Source organism: Hyla sarda, chromosome 1 (assembly GCF_029499605.1).
Source record: "Hyla sarda isolate aHylSar1 chromosome 1, aHylSar1.hap1, whole genome shotgun sequence".
NCBI lineage: Eukaryota > Metazoa > Chordata > Amphibia > Anura > Hylidae > Hyla > Hyla sarda.
Genome location: NC_079189.1, coordinates 57395935 through 57417223, shown reverse-complemented (window position 1 = coordinate 57417223; position 21289 = coordinate 57395935). Strand labels below are relative to the sequence as shown.

At 45.6% G+C, this 21289-nt stretch overlaps 1 protein-coding gene across 2 annotated transcripts in view; it reads right to left on the bottom strand.

The window, feature by feature from the left end:
* The window catches only part of CRMP1 (collapsin response mediator protein 1), a 118946-nt gene that overhangs the window by 43807 nt on the left and 53850 nt on the right, over positions 1 to 21289 (bottom strand). For both annotated transcript variants that reach the window (XM_056555123.1, XM_056555124.1), the window contains exons 2-6: positions 17566 to 17654; positions 14989 to 15173; positions 13146 to 13310; positions 7205 to 7266; positions 5391 to 5471 (exon numbers count right to left, since the gene is read on the bottom strand). In XM_056555123.1, the coding sequence (XP_056411098.1) occupies positions 5391 to 5471; positions 7205 to 7266; positions 13146 to 13310; positions 14989 to 15173; positions 17566 to 17654 (582 nt within the window). The remainder of the gene's footprint in view (positions 1 to 5390; positions 5472 to 7204; positions 7267 to 13145; positions 13311 to 14988; positions 15174 to 17565; positions 17655 to 21289) is intronic.

Sequence of the window (21289 nt, the reverse complement as noted above, 5' to 3'; positions counted from 1 at the left end):
ATTTTATTAAGACCGCGGTAGTCAATGCAAGGACGTAGAGAGCCATCTTTTTTGGACACAAAGAAAAATCCGGCTCCGGCAGGAGAGGAGGATTTACGGATAAAGCCCTTTTTTAAATTTTCCTGGATGTACTCAGACATAGCAAGAGTCTCTGGGGCGGACAGAGGATAAATTCTGCCCCGGGGTGGAGTAGTGCCCGGGAGGAGGTCAATAGGACAATCATAAGGCCTGTGAGGAGGTAGAGTCTCAGCTTGTTTTTTGCAAAAAACATCCGCAAAGTCCATATAGGCCTTAGGGAGACCGGTTACAGGGGGAACCACAGAGTCACGGCAAGGGGTACTGGGAACCGGTTTTAGGCAGTCCTTGAAACAAGAGGGCCCCCAACTCTTGATCTCCCCAGTGGACCAATCCAGGGTTGGGGAATGGAGTTGAAGCCAGGGTAGTCCAAGGAGAATTTCGGAAGTGCAATTGGGGAGGACCAAAAATTCAATTTTCTCGTGATGAGGTCCGATGCACATTAGAAGGGGCTCCGTGCGGAAACGTATGGTACAGTCCAATCTTTCATTGTTTACACAATTGATGTAGAGGGGTCTGGCGAGACTGGTCACCGGGATGTTGAACCTGTTGACGAGAGAGGCCAAAATAAAATTTCCTGCAGATCCGGAATCCAAGAAGGCCATAGTAGAGAAGGAGAAGGCAGAGGCAGATATCCGCACAGGCACAGTAAGACGTGGAGAAGCAGAGTTGACATCAAGGCCTGTCTCACCTTTGTGCGGAGTCAGCGTACGTCTTTCCAGGCGGGGAGGACGGATAGGACAATCCTTCAGGAAGTGTTCGGTACTGGCACAGTACAGGCAGAGATTCTCCATGCGGCGTCGTGTCCTCTCTTGAGGTGTCAGGCGAGACCGGTCGACCTGCATAGCCTCCACGGCGGGAGGCACAGGAACGGATTGCAGGGGACCAGAGTAGAGAGGAGGCGGGGAGAAAAAACGCCTCGTGCGAACAAAGTCCATATCCTGGCGGAGCTCCTGACGCCTTTCGGAAAAACGCATGTCAATGCGAGTGGCTAGATGAATGAGTTCATGTAGGTTAGCAGGAATTTCTTGTGCGGCCAGAACATCTTTAATGTTGCTGGATAGGCCTTTTTTAAAGGTCGCGCAGAGGGCCTCATTATTCCAGGATAGTTCTGAAGCAAGAGTACGGAATTGTACGGCGTACTCGCCAACGGAAGAATTACCCTGGACCAGGTTCAACAGGGCAGTCTCAGCAGAAGAGGCTCGGGCAGGTTCCTCAAAGACACTTCGAATTTCCGAGAAGAAGGAGTGTATAGAGGCAGTGACGGGGTCATTGCGGTCCCAGAGCGGTGTGGCCCATGACAGAGCTTTTCCAGACAGAAGGCTGACTACGAAAGCCACCTTAGACCTTTCAGTAGGAAACTGGTCCGACATCATCTCCAAGTGCAGGGAACATTGGGAAAGAAAGCCACGGCAGAATTTAGAGTCCCCATCAAATTTATCCGGCAAGGATAGTCGTAGACCAGAAGCGGCCACTCGCTGCGGAGGAGGTGCAGGAGCTGGCGGAGGAGATGATTGCTGAAGCTGTGGTAGAAGCTGCTGTAGCATCACGGTCAGTTGAGACAGCTGTTGGCCTTGTTGCGCTATCTGTTGTGACTGCTGGGCGACCACCGTGGTGAGGTCGGCGACAACTGGCAGAGGAACTTCAGCGGGATCCATGGCCGGATCTACTGTCACGATGCCGGCTGGCAGGTAGTGGATCCTCTGTGCCAGAGAGGGATTGTCGTGGACCGTGCTAGTGGATCGGTTCTAAGTCACTACTGGTTTTCACCAGAGCCCGCCGCAAAGCGGGATGGTCTTGCTGCGGCGGTAGTGACCAGGTCGTATCCACTAGCAACGGCTCAACCTCTCTGACTGCTGAAAATAGGCGCGGTACAAGGGAGTAGACAGAAGCAAGGTCGGACGTAGCAGAAGGTCGGGGCAGGCAGCAAGGATCGTAGTCAGGGGCAACGGCAGGAGGTCTGGAACACAGGCTAGGAACACACAAGGAAACGCTTTCACTGGCACAATGGCAACAAGATCCGGCGAGGGAGTGCAGGGGAAGTGAGGTATAAATAGGGAGTGCACAGGTGAACACACTAATTAGAACCACTGCGCCAATCAGCGGCGCAGTGGCCCTTTAAATCGCAGAGACCCGGCGCGCGCGCGCCCTAGGGAGCGGGGCCGCGCGCGCCGGGACAGGACCGACGGAGAGCGAGTCAGGTACGGTAGCCGGGGTGCGCATCGCGAGCGGGCGCCACCCGCATCGCGAATCGCATCCCGGCTGGAGGCAGTATCGCAGCGCACCCGGTCAGTGGATCTGACCGGGGCGCTGCGGGAGCGAGAGTGTAGTGAGCGCTCCGGGGAGGAGCGGGGACCCGGAGCGCTCGGCGTAACACACACACCTTTTTACAGTTTCTTGATACGCCCTTCCATTCATGAGATATGAAAGTTTATTGTTTGTCTGACAATTCAGTCAGGTAGGCAGGGACTTATTTAAAGAAAATCGGTGATGGGTGGGATTATACAGTCAGGGGGTGTGTTTGTTGTACATTGAGAGGGGTGTACATTGACTGTATAATCCCACCCATCACCTGATAATCACTCCCATTATTATAATTAACACCCATCTTACTGATTCCTTGAATTGTCAGACAAACTAGAAAATCTCATATCTCTGAAACGGAAGGATTTATCAAGAAGCTTTGAAAAGGTGAGTGATCAAGGCCTTCGAAGCTATTAAATCATATTGCAATCTCATTTTTTGTTGGCCACATATCCTCTTTATAGGGACACATTGATTACAAAATGATTTTAAAATAGTTTAATTGTGAAAAAAACTGTCAGCTCTTTTTACAAATTTTTTTTCTGTAATGTGAAAATTAAGAAATGTTGCATTTGTTTCTTTTTCCACTAGATATCAGCAGGCAGCACTCCAATCTCAAGAAAAACAACTTGTCTTACAGCCAACAGTGAAAATGAATTTTATTACCTCATGATTACTAGAAGGGCTGATCAGTGTCACCAAGAAAAGCCGTTTTAACACATACAATAGTAAAGGGAACGTTGCAAATACAGCAAAACTTTTATGAGATGACAACCCAATGGACTGTATATATTGTTTATGGTGGATGTAAAAATATTTCACAGCAGATCTGGCCTAAATAAAGGAATGGTTAAAAATGTATCTATCTATCTATCTATCTATCTATCTAAACAAAGAATAAGTTGGCCAGCACTATTGATTCCAAACTATTAAACGGACCTGGCTTACAGGTGCAGGCTGCTGGGCTAAATATACAGCAACAGAAGAATACAGCAGCACACTGCTAGCAAAAAGATATAGATAAAACATGAGTATATAGATACAACATGAAAAGCTATTCAGTTATGGTGCAGTAGATGACAGTATAAAATTGTGAAGTAATGAAATAGTGAGATACTTAGCTTGCAATTTGGCGGCCAAATAGCTTGGACCGTCCCACCACGGTAAGGTGATCTCATTGGGACGGACCCTACACTATGAATATGCCTCTGTGTGAATAGAGCAGCCGGCATTGCAGGATCTGGAACATCCAAATCACCTTATATACACCTGATAGAGGTGGGTGGGGTGCAAGAACCAACATGGAGGTAGCCACTCCCCCATATGTGTAATACAAACAAAGAATAAGTTGGCCAGCACTATTGATTCCAAACTATTATACGGACCTGGCTTACAGGTGCAGGCTGCTGGGCTAAATATACAGCAACAGGAGAATACAGCAGCACACTGCTAGCACAAAGATATAGATAAAACATGAGTATATAGATACAACATGAAAAGCTATTCAGCTATGGTGCAGTAAATGACAGTATAAAATTGTGAAGTAATGAAATAGTGAGATACTTAGCTTGCAATTTGGCGGCCAAATAGCTTGGACCGTCCCACCACGGTAAGGTGATCTCATTGGGACGGACCCTACACTATGAATATGCCTCTGTGTGAATAGATCAGCAGGCATTGCAGGATCTGGAACATCCAAATCACCTTATATACACCCACCTCTATCAGCTTTGAATAGCTTTTCATGTTGTATCTATATACTCATGTTTTATCTATATCTTTGTGCTAGCAGTGTGCTGCTGTATTCTCCTGTTGCTATCTATCTATCTATCTATTGTGAGAGATTTGCTTAGTAGAACCAGTCAAATAGCAGTCAGGCTTAAACAAATACAGCCTTTAGCTTCAGACATAAACAAATATAAAATAAATCCTGCTTGTCCAGCTAACTATACAGTAATCTTCCCTATCTAAATACTGTAGGTAGCTTACCACCAAACACAATAGTCATCAACAATGGGTCCTTACACCAGACAACTGTTCTTTTTGAAGCTGTACACCTCAGGAAATCCAACTCTCAACAGATGTTCCTCCCAGCCTCCTTTACAGACTGACTATCACCTAGTTTTAATTCCCAGTAACAAGTCTTCAGCACCTGTGCTGATCTGGGCTTGTCTGAAAACCCGGAATGACCCAGGAGATGGGTGAAAGACCACACTACCAAACCTGCCTTTCATCCCCCCAAAAAATCCAGACCCGATAATAGAACTTAAAGGGGTTGTGCGCTGCCCTGCCTTTCGGAGCTCCACACGCAGCGTCCGGAAGTTCACTACTCCGTGTTCGCGGCCACCAGGCGTGACGTCACGCCCAGCCCCCTCGTGACTTCACGCCCACCCCCTCTACCAAAGTCTATGGGAAGGGGGCGCGACCGCTGTCACGCCCCCTTCCCATAGACTTTCGTTGAGGGGGCGGGTTTGACGTCACGAGGGGGCCGGCCCAGCGGCCGCGATCACGGAAGCCCGCACACAGCGTTCGGAGTAATGAATTTCCGGACGCTGCGTGTGGAGCTCCGAAAGGCAGGGCAGCGCACAACCCCTTTAACAAATGTCTCCACTAAGCAAGAGGCCAGGGAATAAACTAGTTCTGGATTTTTTATATCTCACCCAGCTTTCCCTGATTGAGCTATGCTATTCCTGACACCTGGTATCCACATATGACAGTTACCTTGGGGAAAGTTACCACCTTTCTTGTCAGTGTCTCACAATAGCTTATTATCTAACTATCTATCTATCTATCTATCTATCTATCTAATTTCTGTTTTATCTATTTATCCCATATCTATCTATCTATCTAATCTACCAACAATATCTATTAAAACCTTTCACATAGCTCCATCCCAGATACATATTGAGTTTTGGTTCTATGTCATTATGCTACTACTTCTCATTGGTAACAGACTCATTTTCATATGCTGAAGTTTACAATTACATTTATTGAACCAATATGTCCCTTACCTGAGCTATTAAATCTCCATTTTCGGCATGCACCATAATTACAGCACCGTGTTCCTTGAGGAAGGTAAAAATTTCATACAGCTGAAAAGAATAAATGATAAATACATTTAGGGTTATGTAATATTGTACAGAGATCACAGTAATCACAAATACAGTAAATACATTAAAGGGGGGTCTAGGATTAGAAAAAGAGTCTTCCACGGATTGCACCACTATTCTCCATAGAATGTAGGTGATATTGCAGTTCAGGCCTGTACAACTAAAAAAGTCTAAGCTCAAATACCAGACGCAGCCAATACGGAAAAGTGGCGCTGTTCCTGGAAAATGTTAAACTTTGTTTTGTAATCTCAGACAATCTAATTAAAGGGGTACTTTTTTTCAAATCAAATTGGTGTCAGAAAGTTAAACAAATTTGTAAATTACTTCTATTAAAAAATCTTAATCCTTCCAGTACTTATCAGCTGCTGTATACTACAGAGGAAGTTGTGTAGTTCTTTCCAGTCTGACTACAGTGCTCTCTGCTGTCCATGTGAGGAACTGTCTGGAGCAGGAGCGGTTTGCTATGGTGATTTGCTCTTACTCTAGACAGTTCATGACACAGACAGAGGTGTCAGCAGAGAGCACTGTGGTCAGACTAAAGAACAACTCAATTTCCTGTGGATCATAACAGCAGCTGATAAGTACTGGAAGGATTAATGTTTTTTAATAGATGTAATTTACAAATCTGAATTCGGGTAGAAAACAGACATGGTGCACATCTACAATCTTGTATAATGATCTGATTGCTTCTCAGGTGGGCACTGGTGTCGCGGCGGTGGTGGTCGCCACCCAGTGCTACGCCATTTTATGCTAGGGACGTTAGGGACACACTCTAAATAGGTGGCCTTGACGTGGCGAGTGGGCTTGTACTTTTTGATCAAAAATGTATACTAACAACCTGTTAGTTTTTGATATTATGCTGAGAAGCAATCAGATCATTATACAAGATTGTATATGTGCACCATGTCTGTTTTCTACCCGAATTCACACTGTGTTTTCTATCCCCTCCTTTTTCTTTGTTTGAACATGTGCTGCACTCTTCCCCACCCCCTCAGCCCAACCCTATATAAGTAGTAGTTAGCTACACATGGGCCATTTCTTTCCTAGCAGCCTGCCAGTCTGACTGGGAGAGCATGGTAAGTGAGCTATTACACCTTGTCCACACTGGTGTGGTGCTGTGCGGCGTCCGTTGCTGCCGTGGCGCCATGTCTGCGGGGAGGTGCGACCCATAGACTGGTTTGAGTGGCATTGGGGCCGCTCTGCCAGTGGGTCGTTTCCCCCCCCCCATGGGCACTGGTGTCGCGGCGGTGGTGGTCGCCGCCCAGTGCTACGCCATTTTATGCTAGGGACGTTAGGGACCCACTCTAAATAGGTGGCCTTGACGTGGCGTGTGGGCTTGTACTTTTTGATCAAAAATGTATACTAACAACCTGTTAGTTTTTGATATTATGCTGAGAAGCAATCAGATCATTATACAAGATTGTAGATGTGCATCATGTCTGTTTTCTACCCGAATTCATAATTTACAAATCTGTTTAACTTTCTGGAGCAACTTGATAGGAAAAAAAAAGTTTTCCACCGGAGTACCCCTTTAGATAGTCGCTCATAGTTTATTCTCCATAGTGACAGAAGTTCATGATGGAGATACTACATTTTGTATGTACATATTTTGTACATATGTATGAATAGAAATGATTGAGTCTACTTCTACTGAATTCACAGAAGTCCTGTATATACATTCACGTAATATATTGTAAATTAAAGCACAAAGGTACCTGGCTATCTGACATTTGGTATAGATCTTTGTAGGCCATGTACACCTGGAAGGAATTGACACCTGTAAAAGAGGAAACACTGTTAGGGCTCTTAAAGGGAATTAATCACCTACAATGTTTTTCTGATGATACCCAGACACTGAAACATTGTTATGCCCCGTGCTCCAGCCGCACATGCCGGCCGTGAGCGCATGGCCCCGCTTCTCTCTGCTGCCAGCGGGGCTGGGATTCGTATGGCGAGACGCGCCTGCATGTGAATCCCAGCCCGTCACTCACCACCTGCTCCTCCTGCCTCTTCCTCTGCGATATGACCACTCGTGATCAGGATAGCAGAAGGTCAGTACATGCGGCACAGTAGCATAGTCAGGAATGTAGCAAGTGGTCAGTAGGCTGGCGGCAAAGGAGCAAGGTCAGGTCATGGAGCAAAGGGTATGATACACGGCAAGGCAATACACAGGGATGCTTTCTCTCAGGCATTAGGGCAACAAAGATCTGGCAGGGAAGTGTGGGAGGAGGAGGAATTTATTAACCGAGCCACAGGTGATTAAGTTATGGGCGCACTGGCTCTTTAAATCTGAGAGCTCCGGCACATGCTCTAGGGGACGGGGACACGCGCCCCGGAGCTCTCAGATTTAAAGGGCCAGTGCACCCATTACTTAAATAATCACCTGTGGCTCAGTTAATAAATTCCTCCTCCTCCTCCCACACTTTCCTGCCAGATCTTTGTTGCCCTAGTGCCTGAGAGAAAGCGTCCCTGTGTATTGCCTTGCCGTGTATCATACCCTTTGCTCCATGACCTGACCTTGCTCCTTTGCCGCCAGCCTACTGACCACTTGCTACGTTCCTGACTACGCTACTGTGCCGCCTGTCCTGACCTTCTGCTATCCTGATCACGAGTGGCCGTATCCTACATGTACCTCGAATTCCTCAGCCGACTGTGTGGTCGAGCCGTGCCAGGGGTAGCGACCTGGGTGCTGCCTTCCACAGCAAGTCCATCCCGCTTTGCAGTGGGCTCTAGTGAAAATCAGCGGCACCTTAGACTCTGCTCCCTGGTACGGTCCGTGTCATCTGCCTCACAGGTCCAGCAGATCTACATCCACTGGTGTTCCTGTCTACTGAATCGTGAATGTTACAGTAAGATTCAGCCATGGATCCTGCTGAGGTACCCCTGCCCGAAGTCGTGGATCTTCCTTCCGTTCTGGTACGTCAGTCTCAGTAGTTGGCTCGACAGGCACAGCAACTTACCCAACTATCTGCTATGATGCCACAGCTATTGTCCATGCAGCAACAACAGCAGCAGCAACCGCAACCTGTCCCACTCCCTCCACCAGTTCCTGCAGTGCCTTCTGGCTCCCAACTACATCTGCCTTTACCTTCTAAGTATGATGGGGATTCCAAGTTATGCAGAGGCTTCGTTACACAGTGCTCCATGCACTTGGAGCTCATTTCTGAACTGTTTCCGACGGAACGTACTAAGATGGCCTTTGTCATTAGCCCAGAAAAGCCCTGACCTGGGCTACACGCCGTTGGGACTGTGGTGACCCAGTATCCTCCAACTTGTCTGCTTTCTTAGCAGAATTTTCTTTGAGGAACCCGCACGTGCCTCCTCCTGAATCTCTGTCAGGGGAATTCTTCCGTTGGTGACTACGCGGTTCAATTCCGCACTCTAGCCTCAGAACTAGCATGGAATGATGAAGACTTGTGTGCCACATTCAAAGAGGACTATCAAGCAGGATTAAAGATGCCCTTGCAGCACATGATCCTCAGTCTTCTTTGACTGAACGTATTCACTTGGCCACACGTATTGATATGAGTTTTGCTGAGAGGCAGGAAGAACTGCGCTTAGAGAGGGAACCTGTCCGAACACAGAGATATCCTCGCCTGGAACCCGTGTTTCATTGTCCACCTCTACAGTTTCCTGCTCCTCTTGCCAAAGAGGCTATGCAGGTGGATCGTTTTCGTCTTACACAACAATGTGCTAGCCCGGAGCACTTTCTCAAGGACTGCACAATTCGTCCATAGCGTCCGGGAAACGTTCACACCTAGGCGTCCCTGGGTGTGAATACTACTCCTCGTTTAACTATTTCTGTACAAGTCTTCACTTCAGCCAAGTCTTCCTTCAGTGCTACAGCTTTTTTGGATTCTGGATCCGCAGGTGACTTTATTGATACTTCTTTGGTCCACAAGTATCATCTTCCTGTCACTCGGCTTGCCAAGCCCTTGTTCATTTCCTCAGTCAATGGACAAAATCTGGACTGTATGGTTCACTTCGGTACCGAATCTCTTGTCATGCAAGAGGGAGTATTGCATAAAGAAACAATTGAATTCTATGTACTGTCACACTGTACTTCTGAGATTCTTCTTGGCCTTCCTTGGCTGCGATGCCATTCTCCGCAACTGTATTGGAGAACTGGAGAAATTATTAGCTGGGGACAATCCTGTTAAAATCTTTGCCTCCAACCAGTTCAGCTTAAAGTTATTACTCATTTTGCTCCTTTACCTGGCCTGCCACCACCATACCAAGATTTTTCTGACGTCTTCTGCAAGAAGCAGGTCGAGTCTCTGCCGCCACATCGTCCTTGAGACTGCCTTATTGATTTTTTGCCTGGTTCCACTCCTCCTCGTGGAAGGATTTACCCTTTATTGGTTCCTGAGACCAAAGCCATGGCTGACTATATCCAGGAGAATCTCCAAAAGGGATTTATCCATAAGTCCTCTTCTCCTGTTGGAGCAGGTTTTTTCTTTGTAGGGAAGAAGGATGGCTCACTCCGGCCATGCATTGACTACCAGGGACTTAACAAAATCACGGTCAAGAATCGTTACCCTCTACCTCTTATCTCTGAACTTTTTGACTGCCTCCAAGGTGCCAAGTTCTTCTCCAAGTTGGATTTACGTGGAGCAAGGGAGATGAATGGAAAACGGCCTTCAATACTCGTGATGGACGTTCTGAGTATCTCGTAATGCCTTTTGGTCTCTCCGTTTTTCAAGAGTTTGTCAATGACATCTTCCATGATCTTCTCTACACCTGTGTTGTCATATACCTAAATGACATCCTGATCTTCTCTACCAACCTAGAGGAACATTGTACTCATGTTTGTCTCGTTCTTCAACATCTACGGAAGAATTATCTCTACGCCAAACTAGAGAAATACCTATTCGAAAAATCTTGTCTTCTGTTTCTAGGCTATATTGTATCTTATCAGGGCCTGCAGATGGATCCAGAAAAATTGTCTGTGGTATTGGATTGGCCTCGTCCTTCTGGCCTACGTGATATTCAACTCTTCCTGGGATTTGCTAACTATTATATTCAATTTATCCCACATTTTTCTTCCTTGGTAGCTCCCATTGTAGCTCTCATGAAAAAGACTTCTGATCCTAAATCTTGGCCTCATGAGGCCGAATTGGCCTTCTCCCGTTTGAAGTCTGCATTTGCCTCTGCTCTCGTGCTTGCTAGACCTGACCCGGAGAGGCCCTTTGCTTTGGAGGTTGATGCCTCATCTGTTGATGCTGGTGCCGTTCTTACTCAGAAAAACGCCAAGGGTAAAACTGTAACTTGTGGGTTCTTCTCCAAGACCTTCTCTCCTGCTGAGAGGAATTACCCCATTGGAGATCGTGAACTCCTCACTATCAAGCTAGTTTTGGAGGAATGGCGACATTTATTGAATGGATCTTCTCATCTGGTCAGCATCTACTCCGACCATAAGAATCTTCTATACCTTCAGTCTGCTGAATCCCCACCAGGAAAGGTGGTCACTGTTTTTTTCTAGGTTCAACTTCTTCATTCACTTCTGTTCCGCAGATAAGAACATCAGGGCAGATGGTCTCTCCAGGTCCTCTGACGTCATCGGTTTGGACTCCACACCTAGGCATATTTTTCCTACTGACCGTTTGATTTCTGCCACTCCTGCCGAAATTCAGCAAGTTCCCCCAGGAAAATCCTTTGTGCCCGCCAGATTGAGATGCAAGGTACTGAAATGGGGTCATTTTTCCTTGACAGCAAGTCCTCCTGGAATACGTAAGACTCTACTTCTAATCTCTCGGCACTACTGGTGGCCCCATCCTGAACATGATGTTTCTGATTTTATCCGTTCCTGTGATACTTGTACCCGTGACAAAACTCCTCGGCAGAGACCTGCAGGACTCCTACAGCCTTTACCCATTGCGGAGACCCTCTGGTCCCATATCGCCATGGATTTTATCACCGATTTGCCACCATCTCGTAACAACGCTGTCATTTGAGTCATTGTAGATTGTATTTCCAAGATGGCTCATTTCATTTCCCTACCAGGTCTTCCTTCTTCCCCACAGCTGGCAAAGTACTTCGAGCCCTTTGTACCCATCTGGACATCAATCTGGACTTCTCCTCGGCCTACCACCCTCAGTCCAACGGTCAAGTGGAGAGGGTTAACCAGATTCTTGAGACTTATCTTCGGCATTTTGTTTCAGCTCGCCAAGACGATTGGGTCGACCTTCTCCCCTGGGCTGAATTCTCCGATATAATCATAAGGATTCTGAGTCCACAAGGTCGTCTCCCTTTTTTGTTGTCTACGGACTCCATCTCCATTCTCCTCTTCCACTCCCAGTTTCCTCCGGTGTGCCTGCTGTTGATGAGCTGGTCCGTGAGTTCTCCACCATCTGGCAACAAACCCGACAGACGTTATCTCAGGCTTCCTAGCGCATGAAGGCGCAGGCTGATAAGAGTAGAAGACCTCCTCCGTCCTTCTCTCCTGGTGACATGGTGTGTCCCTATCAGGTTCTGCAAAAAATGAATCCTATCTCCTACAAACTCCGTCTGCCTGCATTACGTATTCCCAATTCCTTCCACGTCTCTCTCCTCAAGCCTTATGTCATAAACCAGTTTTCTCAAAAGAATCTTGCCCCCACGCCCGTCTCCGGCTCTTCTGATGTATACAAGGTTAAAGAAATTCTTGCCACAAAAACCATGAGTAGTAAAAAAAAATTCTGGTTGACTGGGAGGGTTACGGTCCTAAGGAGCGTTCTTGGGAGCCAGAGGAGAATATTCTGGACCGTGACCTTCTCAAGAGTTTTCTGAACCGTAAAAGGAGGGGAAGACCAAAGGGGAGTACTGTTATGCCACACATGCCGGGCGTGAGTGCATGGCCCCACTTCTCTCTGCTGCCGGTGGGGTTTGGATTCACATCGCAGGATGCGCCCGCATGCCAATCCCAGCCCGTCCCTTACCCCCTGCTCCTCCTGCCTCTGTGCTCTGGCAATCGTGTCATCATCCCCTAGGGTGCGCGGGTGCCGGAGCTCTCAGATTTAAAGGGCCAGTGCGCCCATTAATTAAATAATCACCTGTGGCTCATTTAATAAATTGCTCTGGTTTTAATATTTCAATTATAGACAAATTAAATGACTAAAGTTTCTGCAGGGCTTATCTTTATCATGGAAGTGTCCTGTGATGTCCTCTGCATCATTCAGAGCCAGCCTGAAATCTCTTGCCTTCAGTGCATTGTGGTATACGGATATAATGGCCTATGTGTATTGGAAGTAGCCTATTGTGGGGATCGGTGTAAAAATTTCCTTTCTTGTCAAGTTCAACTTGACAGAGACAAATTACACAATGGGGATAGTTATCAACTGTGATTATTCTTTAAACTTGTAAAAACAGCAAATAATAAAATGTTTGCGCTAACTGCAGATGTTGTGCGCTTATTTGCCGTTTTTGGCTTTGTTTGTTAAAGGGGTGTGGCCTAATTGGGAATTGGGTGTGGTTACATGTGAAGGGGTGTGGCTGTTGAAATCTCTGCTAGCTCAAAGCTAGTGGAAATATTAGCATGGTTGCACAAGCTTGCTGGATTTATGTAAAAGTGTCCACCTCTACATAAATCTGTCAAACCTGTATGCTGGGGGAGGCTTTATAACTACCCCCTTAAGATGTAAGCCACAGATCACTGTATAATATACCAGCAGTACAAACCTTTGTCTTGCATTAGAATGTCCAGCTCCTCTCGGATGCCATCATACCAGCTGGTGATGTCCAAGTGAAGAGAATAGTCACAGCAGGATTTGGTATCGGCCACTTCATGCCACTTTTCAAATGATGCCAAAATATTTGATCCGGCATCAGGAACCACATGGTCAACTAAAAAGGAAAGAAACTATTGAGGCCCTTTATGGATTTTCTAGATCAGCACTAGTTTACTAGATCCTTACATGCAGCATTCACCATTTGACCGCACCATGTGAGGGGTTAAATTACCAGGAGCGGAAGTTTCTGACAGCCGAGCTCCTGCAATCACTGTATAGGAGATCAGCATTGCCTTATTCAAGCCCTGCTAAAACAAGGCAGGGTAGAAGAGTACCCTTAAAGGGTTACTCAGATGTAAAACAATTTGTAAATTACTTCTATAAAAAAAATCTTAATCCTTCCAGTACTTATCAGATACTGTATGCTCCAGAGAAAGTTGATTTTTTTTTCTGTATGACCACAGTGCTCTCTGCTGACACCTCTGTTCATGTCAGGAACTGTCCAGAGCGGGATAGGTTTGATATGTGGATTAGTTCCTACCCTGGACAGTTCCTAACATGAACAACCGAACTTCCTATGTAGTAAACAGTTGCTGATAAGTACTGGAAGGATTAAGATTTTTAAATAAAAGTCATTTACAAATCTGTTTAACTTTCTGAAGCAAGTTCATATGAAAAACAATTGTTTTCCACCGGAGTACCCCTTTAATGACCACTGTAAAAAGGCGTATCGGCAGCCATTAAGAGGTTAAAGATAAAAGGAATGTTCACATGGGGCAGATTTGTTGTGGATTTTACCTGCAGATTTGCACAGGTCAAATCAGCGGATTGCAGTATTATTTTATTCCAGAAATAACATCCACACGCTGAACACATACAGTACAGACCAAAAGTTTGGACACACCTTCTCATTCAGAGTTTTCTTTATTTTCATGACTATGAAAATTGTAGATTCACACTGAAGGCATCAAAACTATGAATTAACACATGTGGAATTATATACATAACAAAAAAGTGTGAAAATATGTCATATTCTAGGTTCTAGCCACCTTTTGCTTTGATTACTGCTTTGCACACTCTTGGCATTCTCTTGTTGAGATTCAAGAGGTATTCACCTGAAATGGTTTTCACTTCACAGGTGTGCTGGTGTGGAGGAGGAGGTGTGATGGTGTGGGGGTGCTTTGCTGGTGACACTGTTGGGGATTTATTCAAAATTGAAGGCATACTGAACCAGCATGGCTACCACAGCATCTTGCAGCGGCATGCTATTCCATCCGGTTTGCATTTAGTTGGACCATCATTTATTTTTCAACAGGACAATGACCCCAAACACACCTCCAGGCTGTGTAAGGGCTATTTGACCAAGAAGGAGAGTGATGGGGTGCTGTGCCAGATGACCTGGCCTCCACAGTCACCGGACCTGAACCCAATCGAGATAATTTGGGGTGAGCTGGACCACACAGTGAAGGCAAAAAGCGCCAACGAGTGCTAAGCATCTCTGGGAACTCCTTCAAGACTGTTGGAAGACCATTTCAGGTGACTACCTCTTGAAGCTCATCAAGAAAATGAGTGTGCAATGCAGTAATCAAAGCAAAAGGTGGCTAGAACCTAGAATATGACATATTTTCACACTTTTTTGTCATGTCTATAACTCCACATGTGTTAATTCATAGTTTTGATGCCTTCAGTGTGAATCTACAATTTTCATAGTCATGAAAATAAAGAAAACTCTGAATGAGAAGGTGTTTCCAAACTTTTGGTCTGTACTGTACATGTACTCGGAATCTACTTACTGATCATGGTGGACCCTCCTGCTATTGCAGCTTTAGTTCCTTGGTAGAAGTCATCAAGTGTTGTCATCCCCAAGTAGGGTTTCTGCAGATATGTGTTAACATCGATCCCACCAGGAATGACCATACGTCCATTGGCTTCAATGGTCTTCACTCCACCAGGAACAATCAAATTCTCTCCAATTTGTCTGAAAAAATAAAAACAGCAAACAAAGCTCTTAAAACGTTGAATAGTTTATTGTTTAAAAGAAATGTTCCAAAGCTTTTCAGAGAAAAACCTCTTAAATGGAGGGATAGAGTTTCTGCCCCAGTTACATGAATCCTAAAGCCAAATATGTGCAGGATATTGAATGTGTGATTCCGTCCCTAAAGAGTATCTGTCGTTTCAGGTAACTTTTCAGGATAAGCTATCCTGTGTATATACTGTACATGAGAGGTAGCACTATTTCTGTCCAGAAGAGGGCATTACAAAGCAGTAATGAACAGTATAAGCTGTAAATCAAGCCCTGGGTTGAAATTTTTACTTACAGCAGCTCTTGTTTAGTTTATTTTCAGTCTCTCTGTGTTTCTCTCTCCCGGCCTCTGTTTTCTAAACTCACTCTCCCTCCCATCTCAATCTTCTTCCTCCTCTCTCCAGAGAGTTGTCTGGGCAACAAGTAACCAGATATCTCAGTCTTGTAATCTGTCTTTTTATTGAAACGTTCTTTTTTTTCTAATTTGTTTTTATTTTCTGATTGTCATTTTTTTATTTGATTTTTTTTGTACATTATTATGAGGGCAGTCGTCTTGCCAGAGCTTTTTTTTTTTTTTTTTTATAAAAAGCATTTGGACATATGCTTTTACAGCAAGACCCTAAGGATAGGAGATAAGATGTCTAATTGCGAGGGGCCCGTCGCTGGGAACCCCTGTGATCTCTGTGCAGCACCAGTCCTTCTGCTCCAGTCTTGGAAACCTCTAAGTTTCCGGGACTGCAGACGTGGATAGAAAAATAAAACAGTTGTGGCTATTAAATTGCAAGGAGAAAAAAAGAAAATGCAAAAGTTGTCCCGTTTTTAAGGACAAAATGGGCTGTGTTCTTGAGGGGTTAAGCTTTCATTTTGTTTCCCCTATTACTTGAATCATTCACACTTGTGAATTAAAGGGGTACTCCTTTTGAAATTTTTTTTTTAAATCAACTGATGCCAGAAAGTTAAACAGATTTGTAAATTACTTCTATTTTAAAATCTTAATCCTTCCTGTACTTATCAGCTGCTGTTTGACCACAGTGCTCTCTGCTGACACCTCTGTCCATGGCAGGAACTGTCCAGAGCAGGAGAGGTTTGCTATGGGGTTTGCTCCTGCTCTGGACAGTTGCAGTAGAGAGCACTGTGGTCAGACTGAAAAGAAATTCAAAAAAGAAAATAACTTCCAATGGAGAATACAGCAGCTGATAAGTACTGGAAGGATTAAGATTTTTAAATAGAAGTAATTTACAAATCTGTTTGACTTTTTGGCACCAATTGATTAAAAAAATGTTTTCTACTGGAATACTCCTTTAAGAGATTCAGCTTATATACTATGGAATTGCTGTAATTGTCTAATGTTTAAATTGTAAATCCGATCTGTTGATCAGGTGGCAGGTTATCGGATGAGATGAGCGAACTTACAGTAAATTTGATCCGTCACGAACTTCTCGGCTCGGCAGTTGATGACTTTTCCTGCATAAATTAGTTCAGCTTTCTGGTGCTCCGGTGGGCTGGAAAAGGTGGATACAGTCCTAGGAGACTCTTTCCTAGGAATGTATCCACCTTTTCCAGCTCACCGGAGCACCTGAAGGGTGAACTAATTTACGCAGGGAAAGTTATCGACTGCCGAGCCGAGAAGTTCGCTCATCTCTAGTTATCGGCCTAAATCTCTTAGCAACTCTGTAACCCAACACTTGCCTGCTGCTAAAGCAATCATAATATGAATTTGCCAGAAGTCTTTGGGACTTCAAGAAAATTTGTTTTCTGATCGCTTTAGTCCCGGCTAAAAAGTGGCTGGGAGAGTTTAAAGGGGTACTCCGGTGCAAAACATTTTTTTTTTTAAATCAACTGGTGGCAGAAAGTTAAAGAGATTTGTAAATTACTTTTACTTTTGTAAATTTAATAATATTAACCCTTCCAGTACTTATCAGTTGCTATATGCTCCACAGAAAGCTCTTTTCTTTTTGCATATCTTTTCAGTCTGACCACAGTGCTTTCTGCTGACACCTCTGTCCATGTCAGGAACTGTCCAAAGCAGGAGCAAATCCCCATAGCAAACCTCTTCTGCTCTGGACAATTCCTGGCATGGACAGAGGTGTCAGCAGAGAGCACTGTGGTCAGACAGAAAATAAATTAAAAAAGAAAAGGACTTCATGTGGAGCATACAGCAGCTGATAAGTACTGAGCGGTTTAAGATTTTAAAATAGAAGTAATTTATAAATCTGTTTAACTTTCCAGTACCAGTTGATTTAAAAAAAAAAAATGTTTCACACTGGAGTACCCCTTTAACAGGTATCCTGCTGTGTAAACCCTAAACATAACCTTCTATGGACTCAATATGGCAGTAAACACGTACTTGATAAGGCCATCTTCGAGGTAAATATCGGCGTAGAATGACTGGTCATCGTTGATGATTCTGCCTCCTTTGATGAGGAGTCGGTCACTCTAGAAACAAAGGGAAACAAGGTTAAGAGTGAATGGATCCTAATCTGGTATACATTCTGATCCAAAACCTGTTAACATAAAGTATAATTCCACACTGAAAGTACAAAGATTTACTAAGATTTGACTTAAAGATGATATATCATGCACAAAAAATTTTTTGATCACGGAGGTGTGGTGGCCCTGTACAGGTGGTGCTACCCCATCTAATGCTGTCCTGTCAGGCAGCCTCCTTCAGTCTCCTCAAGGCCCCCTGCACTTGTTTCCCCATTGTAAATGTGTTTTACCATGTAAAGTGTTATAAAATGTAATGTTACTTTAAGAGTTATACCATGTGATATGTCATGTGATTGTTACCCAGGAGATACCAGTGACCAGGTGATCCCAAAAGTGACCTATGGGCTCCCTGCTAGTCTCCCCATTATAAGCCCTGGGTGGAGCTAGCTTCTTGCTCTTAGCTTTTTGAGCTCTGCTCTTCTGCTAAGTTGAAGTCCAGTGCAGTCGCCTAGTGTGTGTGTCTAGAGTGTTGGAGACCTCAAAGTCCAGTCCTGCAGCCACCATCAAGTCAAGTAAGCTAAAGTCACAGCTTTATGAGTCAAGTCAGTCCCTGTCATCTGTCAAGTCAGCGTGGTCTGCATTCAATTGTCCAGTCCTACTACAAGTCCTAGCAAGCCCATAAAGTCTCTGCATCACTGGTCTCCTCCTTGGGCCTTGGTTGAACTGTAAAGACTTTACCAACTGTCTACCCTCAGTAAATCTACCGTTGTCCATAGCTTGGCGTCGGAGTCTTTATTGCCCACGTGCCTATCCCAGTATCCAGCGGTATAACTTTGGTTTGTTATAGGCTAAACCACGACCTGGCATCACAAATACAAGGGGTTAATGCCATCTGACCCTAGGGTAACAACATCTGCCCTGCACCACTCACCCCACCACCACAACTTTTGGCGTCATGAACACAATACGGGTGTACGCCATATGTCACAAGTCCTCCCCTAGTCTGAACTGTGTCCAATATTGTCTGCAAAAACCGCATGCCGATGCGATTTAAGTCTGCGCCAAAAAGTGTATGGGACTTTGCAAGTGAAATGTGTTTCACCCGAGGCGCTTGTTAAATAGAGGGGGAGGTGAAGAAAAGTTTGTTGCCTGCTATTTGGAACTGTATGGAAGTCGTGAAAACCATGTGCAAAATCAGACCAGAAACTATGTTATGTTGCCAAGTATTGCCTGTACCTGCAAGGGTTAAAGATGTGCCGGAGAAGGGGGTGAAAATGTCCCGTGCTGGTCAGCGTCCCGCCCCTGGGCGTTGAAACCATGTTGTCTCAATGCCAAAGTGGAACTCTGAAGATCCGCCCCTTGTTCCCGGGGGAGCGGAAGTCAGCGCTGCACCGCTGACACACCTTCGGCCAGCGGACATTTTCCCGAAGCCCTGCATAAAAGGAGTAGCGCCATAAGAACCTCTCAGTTTTCTGGAAGTCAGTAAGAGGAACCGCATGGCGGAACAGGCAAGCACGCATGCAGAGAGTCCAAAGATGGCAATGGAGGCCCGGAAAGTTGCCACGGCGCAAATGTTTCAGCAGCTGGCAGATCGTCTACAGCGCATCTCCATCTTAGCCGAAGAGGCCTGCTACCAGTGCTACCTTGGCCGGTGATGCTGTCCCCTCATCACCGGACCTGGGGGTCCTGGGCCGAAATTCACACCGAGGAGTCAGACATGAGTAGCCCGGCTGAGGCCGTGTTCTCTACCCCTCCTTCTACCCCTAGCCCAGGCCCAGAAGTCTGTTACCCCTCCCCAGCCACCACCATTACCTAAGTGGTTGTTTGGCGATGAGCCTGGACTGATCTGATACATGAGGGAGCACCTTCTTCTCCTGCCAGGGAAGTCCCATCCCCCAGTGCCTCCGGGCCAGTCTGAGAGAGCCAAAAGAGAGGCTCAGGTGGCTGAGATCGTACAGTGAATGGGGGCACAGAGAGTGGAGAGATATGGGCTGAAGCTGCTGCCATATGAGGTGCGACAGGTGCAGCAAAAGGACATCAAAGCATTAGAGGCCCTGTACATCAGAAAATTGGAACCTCCCCAAGAGTGAGAGCCACCCCTGGAACGCCGCCGCGCTACGGTGGTGAAATTCGACAAAGTGCAGGTTTTGGCACTCTCATGGACTGTCGTCATGGAGGGGCCATACTGGTCAATCGTCGGGCAGTGCAGAAAGACTATCATCCCCCGTCCATGCATTCTCTAGAGAGCGAGGAGATCGTGGAGTACACTCCTGTACAGAGTATGAGAGGAGAGTGGGCAGCAGCGGGGACCCGTCCAAAGAACCCCACGCAGATTCCTTTTGCATATTCACGAATATTCACATTTTTTTTTCACAGTACATATCACAGTGATCATCCCTCCCTGCTTCCTGCTTGTGGTGTAAACAAGGCTCCAATACTAGTTACTGTGTCAAACTGGCGGGCGCCCGAAAATTTGCATATGCGAATTTTCGCGCATATTGAACCCTCCTTCTTATAGCTCTTTTATCACGGGATATTGCGTATGTGCATGCAAATTTTATGGTGAATGCGCATGCGAATTTTATGGTGCATAGTAAAAAAAAAAAGCAAGCGAATATGCGAATTTTGCGAATATATGGCGAATATTCGTCCATATATTCGTGAAATATCACGAATTCGAATATGGCCTATGCTGCTCAACACTATTAGAGAAGTCTGGTAGCAGCTTAGCTCCCCTTTACATTCAGAATCTGTGCACGCTTGGTCAAGAATGCATGCACTGCACATGAAGGAAAACATTTGTTGGCATGAGAGATACAACCACATGTTTTTCATTTAGTCCTGTTTCAGTGCCACATTGTTAAATGGGTTTATCCAGAAATAGAAAAACAGAGCTAATTTCTTTCAAAAACAGCTCCACGTCTGTCCCCAAGTTGTGTGTGGTATTACAACTTGGTTCCATTCACTTCAATGGAACTGAGCTGCAGAAGCACACCCAACCTGGAGACAGAAAGGGAGCGATTTTTGAAAGAAAGTAGCTCTGTTTTTCTATTCCTGGATAACCCATTTAACTCGACAAAGTTCTCATGCATGCGCCATTCTAAGTAAAGTGTCGCAGCATTGTCCATACAAGAAAGTGGAGTCAAGTTTGACAGTTTTACTACATTCCCCGTTCACCATCACCGCTAACACCACCCACAAAGAACCTTGTCCTCTTAGCCCAAGAAATTAGGTCACAAGCTAGTGCATCAGAGAGTCACTTACATCAGTCTACATCCCACCTAAATCCTGAAGTCTTCTTCCCATACATTGTGTAAGGGGGGACATCTTTAAAGGGATATTCCACCAATAGACATCTTATCCCATATCCAAAAGATAGGGAATAAGATGTCTGATTGCGGAGGACCCGCTGCTGGTCTCCTTGCTGCACCCAGTGTTCGTTTAGAGCATCAGGTTCAGTGACATCACATCACGCGCCCCGCTTGTGACATCACGACCAAGCCCCCTCAATGCAAGTCTATGGGAGGGGGCGTGACGGCTGTCACTCCCCCTCCCATAGACTTGCATTGAGGGGGTATGGCCATAACATCAGCAGCAGGGCGTGACCCTGACATCACGAACCTCCGCCCAGCATTGCCAGT